Raw genomic sequence first — 13,880 nt, forward strand, 5'->3', positions numbered from 1 at the left:
TGACTCCTCGTATTAGCTCAAACAACTCAACAGGTTCTTGCTGCTCCCTTTCTTTGATGCAGTGACTTTCTTTAAGCCTGGTCGGTTCCTTAGGTTAATCTTGAAAGGGTTTGCATACTAGAAGTCTGTATGGAATTCTTATTCCTCGTGTCAGTATATTTCCCCTCTCCCTCCTCTGTATTCTCTTACCAGTTATTATTTGTGAAGGCTTCTTGGGCCTTTTGCTCCTCATCTTCTGTCGTTCTTGTATACCATTCATTCACTTCATACACAGGTTTAATATGTCCTTGTTTCCATGATAATATTGTACTTTCTTGTAAGTTGTTTATCATAAAGGCTAGATAGCCTTTCTCATTTTCTTTGTTTCAGAGTCTCTTGCAGTTCTCTTTCCTTCATCCAGGCAGTTCAATTTGTCAGATTTACTTTCTCACTTTTCTCATTTCTACTGTGACAAGTTTCAGTGTTCCTATGATTCCCGCCTTGGTACTGTAAGGGTGCAGAAGGAGGAGACTGACACACAGCTGGCATAGTGATTGCTATAGACGTTTCAGTATACAAAAAAACAGAAAGCCTATCCTTCCCTACGTCTTTGAGCGGTTTCCCTGCCTCAACAAAAGTGCTAATGTGTCTGTCAGAATGTCTTTGTAACTTTAGAGTCCACTGACGTGTGTCAAAACGTCCCTATCTCTGTCCTTTTCACTTATAACTGAACTCAAAAGGTGGACCAATGTTCTTAGTCCAGGAGAATGACTCCCTCCTCCTGAACTGGGTGGCATATTTCTGGATGCAAGTTCCTCACCAGGGTGAATGCCTCCCTTCCCAGGGCTGTTAACAGGCCTATTTTGCAGTTCACAACAACAGGGGTATGTCTCCCTTCCCCTGGCTTCTTGTACATTTGGTTTCACAGTTCAACTCTCTAATGGTTTGTTCTGGCAGACCTGGTTCACTCTCCTGCCAGGTACTGCCCCAAGAGAAGATAACTTGTGTTACGTTTCTGTTATTGGGTTATCAACCCTTCCCTAGTGGTCATTGGCTTTGCTTGACGCCCAGCAGGAGGGGGGAGTCCCTCCGATTCTCTCTGGGTTTGTCTGCGGGTCCCAGACCCCTCGCTGGTGGTCAGTTATCTTTGCTCCCACCAGGATGAGGGTTTCTATCCCTGAGGCTGTGCTTGGCCCTCCACTTCACCATGCTTGGTCTTCCGCGTTACCCACTTTCCGAACGTAACGCATCACTGGCTCTTCCAGGTTTTGTGTTTCTTCTCGCCAGCCTCTCCGGTCCTCTTCTATTCCAACTGGGCTCCTCCAGTGACTCTACGGGCCCTCCTGTTTATGCCTCGGCAACGTCATGTCCTCTCGCTCCCTTCCCGGTAACAGCACTTGATTGGACCCGTCAGTCCACTTCATAACAGGTGTGGGGCACTCCTTCGGCAATCCCAGTAGGAGTCGGCCTCCTGCTGGCTCTTCTGTTTCAGCATCAGTCTCGCCTTCTCACTGCCATTGCCCGGTTAGAATCTCCTGGGTAGCTGTTGCGGACACCTGCCCTCCGTGGTAGAAGATGCTGAGTCCTTCAGTTTCCTTATTATAGGGCTTGTCACGGCCTTGCATAATGTCAGTTCTTGTTAGTGTCTCTGTGGTATTCCTCATCCTTCTTAGCCACCTCACCTCAGTACTTTTAGTTTCATCAGTCTTCCAGCCACTGCAGTTATACTTGGGTCTAATATCAGTAGTTGTTAAATCTGCAGGTTTTCAGAGGTAAATAACTATTAAGTAAGGTACTGGGTTCTTCATAGTAGGGGGGTGTGCAGGGTGTTGGGTGAGCAGTGTTGTACGACGTTCTCCCTAGGTGGCCGTCCTTGTCACTAGAGGGGGGAGTATTTACCCATAAAATCTTGCCACCGAGTACCACCCCCTAGGTGGACTACCAGGTAGCAGCCTCACCTCCCTGGCCTCATGGGAAAGGGCTCCCCCTCAGGGAGAATTGATGACATCTAAGGATTCGTCACAGTTCCCATTCCTCCTGGATTCCTCGTTACCTTCTCGTTCATGTGGGAATGTCTCAGAGTTGCTCACAGTTGGGTTTCTCTGGGTGGTCTCTCTTCTTGGTTTGTCTCATTGCTGCCGTCTTTGCACGGCAAGGCTCGTCCTCCCTCCCAACTTCGGTATTCCTCACTGGGAAACCGCATCAGCTGTAGCGGTCCCCCCCCCCCCCCCCCTTGGCAGTCTTGGTGACGTTGTCTGGGAAGCTTGCCCATCACTATAGTCTTGGTTCTCGGTTTCCAGCAACTTTGGACTTCGCGGGCTTTGTGCTCTTCATGCTCGTTCATGGCCCCACCTCCAGGTAGTGTACATTACCAGGGGACCTCCCTTGCTTAACCATGCAATCCTCTCACTTCGCTCTTTCCTCCCCTAAGTTAACGTACACTCTTCTTTAAATCCACTCATCTCAATGGATCTAGGCTTTTCAATTAAAAAGCCAGCGGCTATTTTCTCTTGTGGATAGCATATTTTCTCTTGTTCCTTCAAGTCTTGATAATTGGATATGGGAGACCGTCCCATATATGCCCTTACATGGCTTGGCTTCAGAAATTCCTCACAGGAACAGAAATCCTTGTCCCCTAAGGGGGAGTCTCTCCCGGTAAGGTCCCATTTGTCTTGACCCCTAGGGAGGGTGTTGCAGAGCGGGCTTGCTTCCCTAGCCTCACAGTGAGGGGCTCCTTCTTGGGGAGAAGTAATGAGTTCCCTTGATTCGTCACAGTGGTCAACTCCCCTAATCTGTGATATCGTGCCTGTAACCTATAGGTTACTCACAAATCGATGCTGCTCTGATACACGAGCTCCACGTCTTCCCACATTGATCACCCTCCATTTCCCTTACACTTCACACACCCTCCTTTCAGTGCTTAAACACAAGCAAACAGTATTGGATGTGCCAATGCTTGTTGTTTAATCTTGGATACCCTTATGACAGTTCTGTGGAAGCTGGCTTTGAATGTCCTGTTATGCTTTTGATTACTAATATTTTGCTGAAGGGGGTGGCATCGATAAACAAGGGGGGGCGTCCTGCCACTTATCAGTTGAACACACTCTAAATCTTGCATGTAACAATTTTGCTTGTGAGTGGCTGCAATAAGTCAGCCCAAGAACCTCCCCTTCAGGAGGTTTAATGTCAGGTGGATGTTCAATATCCAGGTTCAGGGTATAAACCTTGTACCAAAATTACATGTTGCTTGACTCTTTAGAAAGTAAGTCAAAAAGAAAAACACTTTTGTGTTACCATGTTAATACGTGCAATGATTATTTTCATGCATTGATCTCGGGCATTATTTTAATCTGCTGTTATAAACATTAAAAAAGGCATATTTTACCGTTTGTTTTTCTCAAATATAGTTGCGCATTCGAGACAAAGGCATACATTGGTGATACAATCGTGAGTGCCAATGAGTGAATATACCACATAGACATATATTTGCACTTACAATTTCATATGTTATAGCATAAGAACACATTGGTAACTAAAGTACATGTATGTGTGTGTCATATTTCTAGAACTGAGAAAGGTCATTTTCTGCAGACAAGGTAGTGACCAATGCTGGGTCAAAAGTGGGTAGCATCAGCATGTCGTCAAGTTGGTCCATTTGCTCAAAGAAGTTCACCCTTTGCATCATGTCCATGTGAAGCTCCCGTGTGAGGAGGAGAGTGGGTTTAATCGAGTTTGCATGGTCCTGACTGCATTTGTGAGACAGGACGATTAAATATGTAAGTGTGATACTTTGTAACTTGCAGTGGAAACCAAGTCAGGACCTAATGGCCTGTGTCAGTTAAATTATGTGAATGATTATTGTATCTTGATTAATTGATCTTCTTGTTCTATATTTTGCTTGTGATGGCAAAGTCATCTGAGAAAGGTCATTGTAATGGAAGGCACTGAAAATTAGGACTGGATTTGTATGTAGATAATCTCAAATAATATGTATTGAATGTAATTCATTTTTTATAACCTACAAAACGGAGTAGGTTTGACTTTTGTGGGTTGAACAGCCCAGCGTAACTTCAAATCTTCAGAATAGATATAAGCATATGTTAGGATTCTTCTAAGATACATTTATTGTTTCATAGTTGACTGCTCGTGCCTTGCCTGCTGTTCAATCAGACGAGCGACTGCAACCCCTTCTTAATCACCTCAGGTAAGGCATATTTTCTTTCTTACCTACAACACTACACCTACTTGTGTTGTTTATTTGATTCATATAGTTATAAGTGCCTTGAGAAAGCTTGAAAGCTCAGTTGGGAGCGCAACAAATTGTTATTACCGACAGCATGCCTCTATCGTTGAATATGCTATAATGATTTCAACAATGCCTAAACAAAATGCCCACAGTGCTATCTACAGAAATGCCCATCTAGTCAGCTCCATGGATTTGATTTGTTAAGGCTGGAACATCTTCCTACTCTGTCAATTTGGGTCCCCAACTCCTTATTCCCCGGATGCTTCACACTTGTCGCCTTTGTTTGAGACCTGACAGAATTGAGACGGCACATCACATAATGACCTCCTGCGCCAGCATGAAGCAATTTTAGGTATCGAAATATAACCGTATTCTCATTTTTAAAGGATGAAATTATTAGTTTTATGATGGATTTTATCAAGTTAAGTATATTATAAGGAGTCTTTTTACATGTTAAAGTGAATCATATTCCGGAATGTAATTTATATATTATTGTGAAATGTTGACATTGATGTAATTTATAACTTTCTTAAAATGTGAATGGAACTAAAACACATCTTAAATACAAAATGAAAATACAGTGCCTCGACCCCAGACCTGTTAATCTTTTTTTGAGATTTTTTCTTTTAGTGTTTGCAATGTGTAAATGTCACTTCGCTGCCATTTTGCAGTGCACTAGTCACTGACAATTGATGGGGTCTTAGTGTTAGTACAACCTCGGATTATCAGCACCCTGTATGGCATAAACGTTCACATGGTCCCTTTTGAGGGTCCATGGTAATCATTTATTGGGATTTATGAATAGGTTCCTGGGTTGGATAAGCCTGTTAGCTAGGTTGTGGTGGAAAATTGGGAAAATAAAATTGTATGTACCCTCAGGCCTGGCACTGCAGTATTATAGCAACTAGGACCTGTAACCTGTCATGTTTCAACGTCTCTTGCTTATGGGAGGTAGAGACTGGAGAATGTACTGTGCATGTCTTTGCAATGTCTTCCTTTTGGCATATGCAAGCAAGATCTAAGCTCTCGCTTTCTTAAGAAAAACAGCACAGAGGCGCGGAAGCCGTCATATTGCTAACGCTCTTGCTCACTTCAAAGCATATGGGAATCTTTAAGGAGTGTGCGCAACTTGACTAACTGCGTTACATCAGGGTGACCTCACTGATACCACTGGTCTGCATGAAACAGCATAGCTGTTGTCAAAGGCTGACATAATGAGGCTTTGTTCTTTGCTAGCAGGATGAATTTAGAGGCCAACCATAGCCTGTTGGGACTGCCCCTTTCATTTGAATGCCTGAGCCTTTGTGGGTTTAAAGGATGGGGGTGTCAGTGAGTGGGGGGTTGGGGAGGGGTGCTGAGAACTTTCTCTCGTGTTGCTGTTGGGTTTGTGATGTCACTGCTTTCTACTAAGAGTGTTCACCAATCCACTGTGAGTGATCCTTTTTTCTCATCAAAGGTAATCGGACCCAGTCTCTAGCATCTGGCTTTGGTGATCTTTTCTTAGGTTATTTTGTACTTTGTGAGAAACCTGAGGGTATTTTCCAGTATAGGTCCTCTGGATCAACTTCTAAGGTGGCTAGGGAAAGGCCATTATTCTTAGATCCTGACACTGGAGGTGGAGAAGTGAGGATCACCTCGGTGGAGGGTCTTTGGGAACTGGGAGTCGGGTACCCTTGGGAGAGACATGGTATCCCCCTTATCCTGTTGAGACTCAGCTAAACCCTCCCCCGACCTTTATAGGTTATTGTAAAGCTGTTATCCTCATTTCCCCATGTATGACACTTGACAGTACTGAGACAAAGAAGAAAACGAACAGTAATTAACACTACACCCTTTTACCACTTTAGTACTGGGACGAGCAAGATGACAACTGGGAGCTGTGAGGGTCAGACATGTCCCATTAACTATGGTCAGGCAAGTCTCACCTGCAGCCTGTCCAGGGGCTGCAGGTGTATACAAAGGGATCAGTGGAGCAGAGAGGGGAGCAAGAAAGAGGCGTTTGTGGAGGAAACTAGCAGGGGACTGTGCTTCAGAGGAAGCAGCTGTGGTGGAACTGGACAAGGAGCAAGCACACCGGTCGTGCAAGTATTGTCAGTCTGGTAGCCTCTGTGAACTGTGCTCAGGAGCTGCGAGAGAGCACCAAGTAGAGAGGACACCGGCCGCAACCAGAAAGCAGCATTCCGGGTGCTAGCGTGCAGAGGAAGACACGCGGCAGGCAAGGGGTGATTTTACCAGTTTTAATGGTGAAGCAGAAGCAGAGGGAACCACCAGATGGAGATGGCACAAGCCGGTGAGTGTCAGGGGAAGACACTCGAACACTGGGGCGCTCCTACAATGATTATTGAATGCCGAATGAATTCAATTTAACAATTGAGCGAAACAATGCTTACAGAATACCAAATTGAATGGAACTTTAAAACTAAGTGAAACTAATACATATTGAATACTGAACCCAATGGAACTTTAAAATACAGGGAAACCATGGCATATTGAATATTGCACTGAAGGGAACTTTACAAATAAGCGGCATGAATGTTTGTCAAACACTGAATTCAATGTAACCCTGAAATTAAACATTCTAGCTGTTGAATGGAAGAAGCCCAGCAAATAAAGTGAACAACCCAAATGCCCAGGTGAAACCAAATTAATGAAACGGGCACAAGTGTGACGGAGAGTCATTTGAAGATGGGTCTGAATAACACCCTCAACTGAATTTTTATGAATGAATGCAGAGTGACGAGGCCCAGAGACTGGAAAGGATGTGTGACAAGTGATGGCAGAGCCAAGAGGCTAATAAAGAAATGTCTGAAGATTGTGAAACGACACATCAAAGCCAAGAGGCCAAATGTCAGAGACCCTGTTTGTGTTGCGTGACCTGTGATGGGTGGACCGTTTGGTCTGACAGCTGCTCCTACACCAGTGAACCATAATGTTGAAAATTTTAAAAAAAAGTTGATGATGATGAAGTGAAAGTCTTGGGGAAGTCACTTGAGGAGCTACATTGTGTGGTCGTGATAATGAAGCCTGAAGACCTTTTGTCTTCTATGAACTGTTGCTTGGAACTTGGGAAGGGAACCCCGAGGATTGGTTTTGCACAATATTCCAGTGAATTGGAGAAAGATAATCTTGAGTCTACTCTGAGGGACTTTATACTAGGGCAAGGGGAGCTGAGAGAACGCTGCGAGCTGGAAAAGCTCAGTACTTTGAGTTGAACACTATTTCAATGGATTGCTTTTCTCACGCAAATTCCTCATCTGATAGATATCCTCATCCAGCTCTGCTGCTTTGGAAAAGTTCAACAGTGGGCGTAGTGAACCTCGACTCGGCCGTCAATCTGTTTGACTCAATGGTCGGCTGCAGATGGGACGTCAGGTGCCGTACATATACTGTGTCACTACACCCCATACCTCAGTTAATTTTTTCACATACTCGACACACGCCTGTGAGAAACCTGACCCGAGTCTTCGACTTTTTTGTCCGAAATTCAAACCCATTTTCCTAAAAATCTTAACCGCGATGTCCACTCCCTGGATTTTGGGTTTTAAAAGGTGCAGCAACTGCCATTCAAAAATGTAGATGACGGACCCCCACGACATTTGTCTGTGGTGTCTGGAGAAGGATCACAACATGGAGGGATGTACGTTGTGTGCCAAAATGCACTCTGAGTCCCTGCATGAGCAGGCCACCGAAATTGCTTTGGGTGGACAGTCTCTGAAATCGCTGGTGCGGTTGGTCGTCCGGTCTGCTGAGACTGAAGGGCCCACCCCCATCAAGGGGAGGGAAAAGCATTGACGGAAGGCCAAGAAGCGGTTACACTCCAGCCATTCTTCATCTTCGTCACACAAGAAGCAGCGCCACCATTGTCGACTTAAGTCCAGCTCGTGGTTGGAGAAAGGTAATCCCCCTGCTGGGCAGACCCCTCAAGAGGCGTGGGAAGATTTCAAGAGCCAAATGCTGGCTGCGTTTCAAATACAGGCTGCTGAAGGTGCAGGTGCGCCCTCCGAACAGCAAGACTCAGTGCCCGAAGCGGTGCTTGGTTCTCCCGACCCCTAACGTGCCAAACCGTTGACACCATCGATTTCGGAGAAGCCTTTGGGCTCGACGCCAAGAAAGGCGCAACAGCCCTTGATGACCGGTCCTTCCCAAGCCCATCGTAAGGCTGACGTTACCGATGTCAAGGTGGTACCCAAGCCCTGGTCGGCGCCAAAGAATACACTGTTGCCGCTGACTGCCGGTGACGAGTCCTCCCCCCCCCCCCCCCCCCTCTCCAGTTCGGGATTCTTTGGGTCCATGATGTCGATTTTCAATGCTGACCAGGGCGAAGATCAAGCGGACATTGATTTTATATATATATATTTTATTTGACCATCAGGCGGACCTGTAGGCACTGGCCCAAGGTCTGCATTATGCCAGCGGCCTAGATCTAGGTCTTAAACAGGGCCAGCTCTGCACTCATATTCACTCTAAGCTCAGGGTCCTAGTGGAAAGGGTGGTAGACACCCTAGGTCTTAAGTCAGTGCCTACTCTGGGCTACAAACTGACGGACATACTGGACGAGGGTCCCATGATGGAACACAACATGCCACTCAATCCGGCAATTGCAGATCCCTTAGCCTCCTTGTGGCAGCATCCCTGTTCCATTCTCCCGGTCAGCGCTACCTTTACGGGGGGGTGGGGGGGGGGGGGGAGTACAGGCCGGCAGCAGGAGACCCATCCATTCTGGCTTCTCACCCTTCTCCGGAAGGGCTTGTGGTACAGGAAACTACAATGTCCACCAGACCAGCGGCCTCCACCTCTAATCTGCCCCCAGATAAAGAAGGTAAAAGGTTGGACGCAATGGCCAGAAAGGTTTTTACTTCTGGCAGCATGGCGCCAAAAGTCACCAATGTAGCCTGCTGATTTGCAAAATACTACTTTGGTTTATGGAAAGCTGTGGAGCATGTGGCTGAGTATGTTCAGAAGGTGCAATGCAGGATGGATTTTTACAGCTGGTGGAAGATTGGAAGGCGGTGGACAGGCAGTCTCTGCAAATGGGCCTAGATGTGGCTGACTGCGTGGGCCGTTCGATGGGATCGACGGGTGTCTTGAGGAGACAAGCGTATCTTAAAACTTCTGGCTTCTCTTCAAATGTTCAGAATAGGCTTCTGCACATGTCTTTCGACTGAGAATTCCTTTTTCGGCCGGAAGGCTGAACACTCTTTGGAACAGTTTAAAGAGTCAAAATTAGCTGAAAAATCGCTGAACCTAGCTGTACAGCCGGCCAAACCTTCTGTCCGCTTTGCCTCTAGAGACAGAAGCTATAGATGCTATGTGCCTGATGGCAGAAAGGTACATCTCCCACAGGCCAGGCAGGGTCAGAGTGGTTTCTCATAACCTGGAAGGGGCTTCGAGAGGCCAGCAAACAGCAGCAGGGGTGACTCCGTCCCCTCTAAGCTGCTTCGATTTCCCCTGACACAACTTACTGGTTGGTGGACGGCTGGCAGGGCATTTGCCCTAGTAGCAGGAGAGTACTCAGATGCCCATGCTCTAGAGCTAGTTCTGTCGGGTTATTGTCTGCTCTTTTTAAGAAAACCTTCGGACAGATGTGAGATATCTGATGGTGTTTCACCTGCTAGTCCCGGGGGGGGGGGGATCTGTCATTCAGGTGGCCAGGATGTGGCCATCGCTTTTGGATCCAGTTCTTGGGGGTGGACCAGTGCGCAAGGATCACCTGGATGAGCGGTCCTCAGGGAGTGGAAGTGGGACACCGAAGGGTGAGACGAGGTATGCCCTTCCCAATAACACCTTTTACCCATCCTACCAGATAGGATACCTTGGAATTCAACCCTCTCCCCACCTTTCTGACACAAACACTTTCTCACAGACAGTTCAAACTGAGCGACAACGGACTAACACCAGAGCCATATATCTAACATGTCCCAAAACCATGACAGGCAAGGTCATGCAATTATGGATTATTACACCCACCTCACTTCCCCACACAGATTAAAGGCAGAGCACGAAAGCACACCTTGAGCGAGGCAAACCACACGAGGAAACAGCAGTTTCATGATGGCAGTTTAATACAAGGAAAGACGGCGAGAACAGATAGTCGCAAGGAGGGAAGTACCTGTGACCTCTAAAGACAGTTACTTTTGTGAGCCTTGGAAAGTAAGAATCCGAAGACCAGGAACTAAGGCTGATCAAACCTGCACATTGTGTTGGAGGTACCCAGAGCTCTCCTGTGTCGATAACCATGGCGGGGAGGTGCGTTTGCCGCTGTGGTACACGTCTTGGCTCCTACAACAAAGCAGCATCAGAAAAGACAGCACAGTCGGAGACACTGATACCAGATCGGCTTTTGTTTTGAACCAAGGTTGCAAGCGGCAACTTTGTATAAAGAGAACAGTGTGTGAGGCTTTAGCGATGAGCGACGCTAGTATAATTGGAACCAAAGCAGTAAGGGAACTTTGTGATTGAACTTTGGGAGGCAACCCAAGATACCATACACAGAGTGGTCCGGTGCCAAATGGGCGATCATTCGAAGGTCTCTGTTAGGTATCCAACTGATGCTGAGTGCGAGAAAAAGGAATACTGAGATCGAAGTGGTCATGCAACAGGTCTTTCTTAATCCTGTGCACATTCGAGAGTCTTCGATAGTTTAAAGTACAGCACAATTGGTTCGAGCCCGGCTGAGGGAGGCTAATTGAGAGAAAGAGAAGGATCTGAGCCCGGCTGAGGGGGACCCAGGGTGAATACCCAAATTAAATATTGATAAAAGGGAAAATAACATTTACATGTTTTGTGTACACCAGGCCAACTCGGTCAAGAGACGTGCAAGAAGCAAAGATACTTGGACACAGGATGTCCTGAACTGTGAAAATAGAACTGTATCCTTGTGCTGCAGAAGCCAGTGTGTGTGCTTTGCTCGAGTGAACCGTCTTGCCCCATGGGGAAGGGAGGCCAACGGCCCAGTCATCGTGACTTATTTTGTGAACACATCTTTGTTTTTCATGAACTTCACCCCACACTATTTGTAAATTAGCATTAAGGATTGGCAATATTTTTTTTTTTTAGTATAGGCCCTTTTAATTTGACAAGACTCCTCTAGCACCACATTATTTGATGGTCGTAGCTTGCTCTCATCTGTAGATTTAGGTTTAGATGGGTGTTTATCTCACCCTTGTCAAAGTTCAACTAACACCCCTGAACTGTGGCCACGTGTTTGTCTTACTGTTGATACCATGCCTTCCTTACACAGCCCCCCAACTCTGCCAATCCAAACGGGACAGGAGCTTCAGGAAGAACAGGGAGCCCTGTTGTTGAAAGGTGCCGTGGAAGAGATACCTCCCGAGAAGAGCAGATCGGGTTGGTATTCCCGTTATTTTCTAGTACCTAAAAAGGGAGATCTGTGTCCCATTCTGGACCTCAGGACCCTGAACAAGTTCCTGAGGAAGGACAAATTCAGATGGTGACGCTGAGAGAAATTCTCCATGCTCTCGAACTTCAGGACTGGCTGGTGTCAATAGATCTGTAGGATGCTTATTTCCATGTGCCGATACAGGAAGTTTGCGGGGTTCCTCATAGGGGACAAGCACTATCAGTTCAAGGTGCTTCCCTTTGGGTTAACCTCTGCGCCAAGGGTTTTCACCAGGCTCATGGTGGTAGTCACTGCTCACCTCAGGAGATCCGTACATGGATGACTGGCTGATCTGAGGGATGTCAACGGCACAGGCCTTGTCTCACCTGCCTACAGGCTGTGCTTCTCCCTGAATTTGGAGACGTTGCAAGTTACATCAGTCCAAAGGCTCCAGTTCATCGGAGCAGTTCTAAACACTCGGGTAGGGAAGGCGTTCCCTCCCGAGGCGAGAGCCAACAGCATAACACAGATGGTGGAATTGTTTTGGAACCACGCAACATTACTAGCAACTCTTCGGTCTCATGGCCTCCTGTATTTTTGTAGTGCCCGAGGCCAGGTTGCGAATGAGATCCCTTCAGTGGCTGCTGAGAAATCAGTGGTCCCAGAACCTCAGAGCCCTCACGGATCTCGTAAGGGTGTCCAGGTCAGTGGTAGATGACCTCACCTGGTGGACTGTCGGCAGCAATCTAATAGCGGGGGAGACCTTCTGGCCTCTGTTGCTTTAGGTACTCGTGGTCACGGATGTGCGTCTGAAGGGTTGGGGCACTCACTGCGAGGACTTGCAGGTGAGCTGCCTTTGGTCAGCGATCGAAGCCAGGTGGCACATTAACAGGCTGAAATTGCGAGCAATCAGTTTAGCCCTGAAGGCTTTTGTCCCATCTCTCAAGGGGAAGCATGTCCTGATTCTGACAGACAACATGGTGGCCATGCACTACCTAAACAAGCAGGGTGGTGTGCACTCTCCCCCTCTGTAGAGAGGCGATGCAGTTGTGGTTCTTGTTACTGGAGAACCAAAACTCGTTCTTAACAGTTCATCTGGTGGGGACAGAGAACAGCTTGGCGGATGCTCTGAGCAGGCAGAGCACTGTCTCACACGAGTGGGAGGTGTGTCAGGAAATCCTAGAGGAGGTTTTCTCTTGCTGGGGTACCCCATCAGTGGATTTTTTTGCAAAGGAGTCCAACAGAATGTGCAGACAGTTTTGCTCGAGGGAATTCCCAGTGAAGGGCGCACTGTGGCATGTGTTTCTGGTGGATTGGAACTTCCCTCTCCACTACGCCTTTCCCTGGTTCCTGTCTTCCCTCCCATGGGTTCTCAGGAGGTTGAAGAGGTTTTGGGCAACCATGATCTTGATCACCCCGGACTGGGTGAGGTGAACTTGGTACTCTGACCTCTTGGATCTGACCATTTGTCCACCTCACTGGTTGCATCCACCTGGCTCTCCTGACCCAGTCGGAAGGTGGGGTACTTCAACCAAACCTATAGTCCCTCAACCTACATGAAGGGCTCTTGAGAGGATAAGGTATGACTGGGACCTTTCTGAGGAAGTACTTGAGGTGTTGCTGGCTGCACGCAGACCATCTACCAGATCATTATACGTCTTTAGGTGGAGAAGATTTGAGGCGTGGTGCAGGGAATGCGAGATTGATCCCATCTCTTTCCCCACCACTGCAGTGATGGAGTTACTTGTGTCACTGACCTCAGCGTGCCTTCAGGTCACCACAGTCAAAGGATATTTGGCGGCCTTGTCTGTGTTTAAAAGGTCCCCGGATCAAGGTTCCTTCTTCACGATTCTGGTTATGGCCCAATTCCTGAAGGGCCTTGTAAATAAGCTTCTGCCAACTTACTTTGTTGCCCCAGACTGGGATTTGAATCTGGTGCTTATGGTCTTGATGGTGGCTCCGTTTGAGCCCACGCATTCCTGTTAATTATGGCTGCATATCCTTGAAGACAGCCTTTTTAGTTGCGATTACTTCATCCAGGAGAGTTAGTGAATTTCAGGTCTTGTATTGCAAGCCCTGGTTCTTTCGGGAAACAGTTTCCCTTAAAGTAAGACCTGGTTTTCTTCCTAAAGTAGTATTTGAATTTCACCTTTCTCAGGCCATAGACCTACCGGTGTGTACCCTCCACCACATCCCTCTGAGGAGGAGTGGTTCCATCGCTTAGACCACAAAAGAGCTTTGAGCTTTTATGTCGTTAGGACTTCAGAGTTCTGGAAATCTGACCAGCTGTTCGTGGCTCATTCTTTGTCGCACAAA

At 47.1% G+C, this 13,880-nt stretch overlaps 1 protein-coding gene across 4 annotated transcripts in view; it reads left to right on the forward strand.

The window, feature by feature from the left end:
- The window catches only part of PRIM2 (DNA primase subunit 2), a 1,404,979-nt gene that overhangs the window by 771,280 nt on the left and 619,819 nt on the right, over nucleotides 1-13,880 (forward strand). For all 4 annotated transcript variants that reach the window (XM_069606178.1, XM_069606180.1, XM_069606181.1 and 1 more), the window contains one exon: nucleotides 4,116-4,183. In XM_069606178.1, coding sequence (XP_069462279.1) covers nucleotides 4,116-4,183 — 68 coding nt within the window. The remainder of the gene's footprint in view (nucleotides 1-4,115; nucleotides 4,184-13,880) is intronic.

The sequence above is a fragment of the Ambystoma mexicanum genome, chromosome 4p (genome assembly GCF_040938575.1).
Source record: "Ambystoma mexicanum isolate Mex_15411 chromosome 4p, UKY_AmexF1_1, whole genome shotgun sequence".
In the NCBI taxonomy this organism is placed as follows: domain Eukaryota; kingdom Metazoa; phylum Chordata; class Amphibia; order Caudata; family Ambystomatidae; genus Ambystoma; species Ambystoma mexicanum.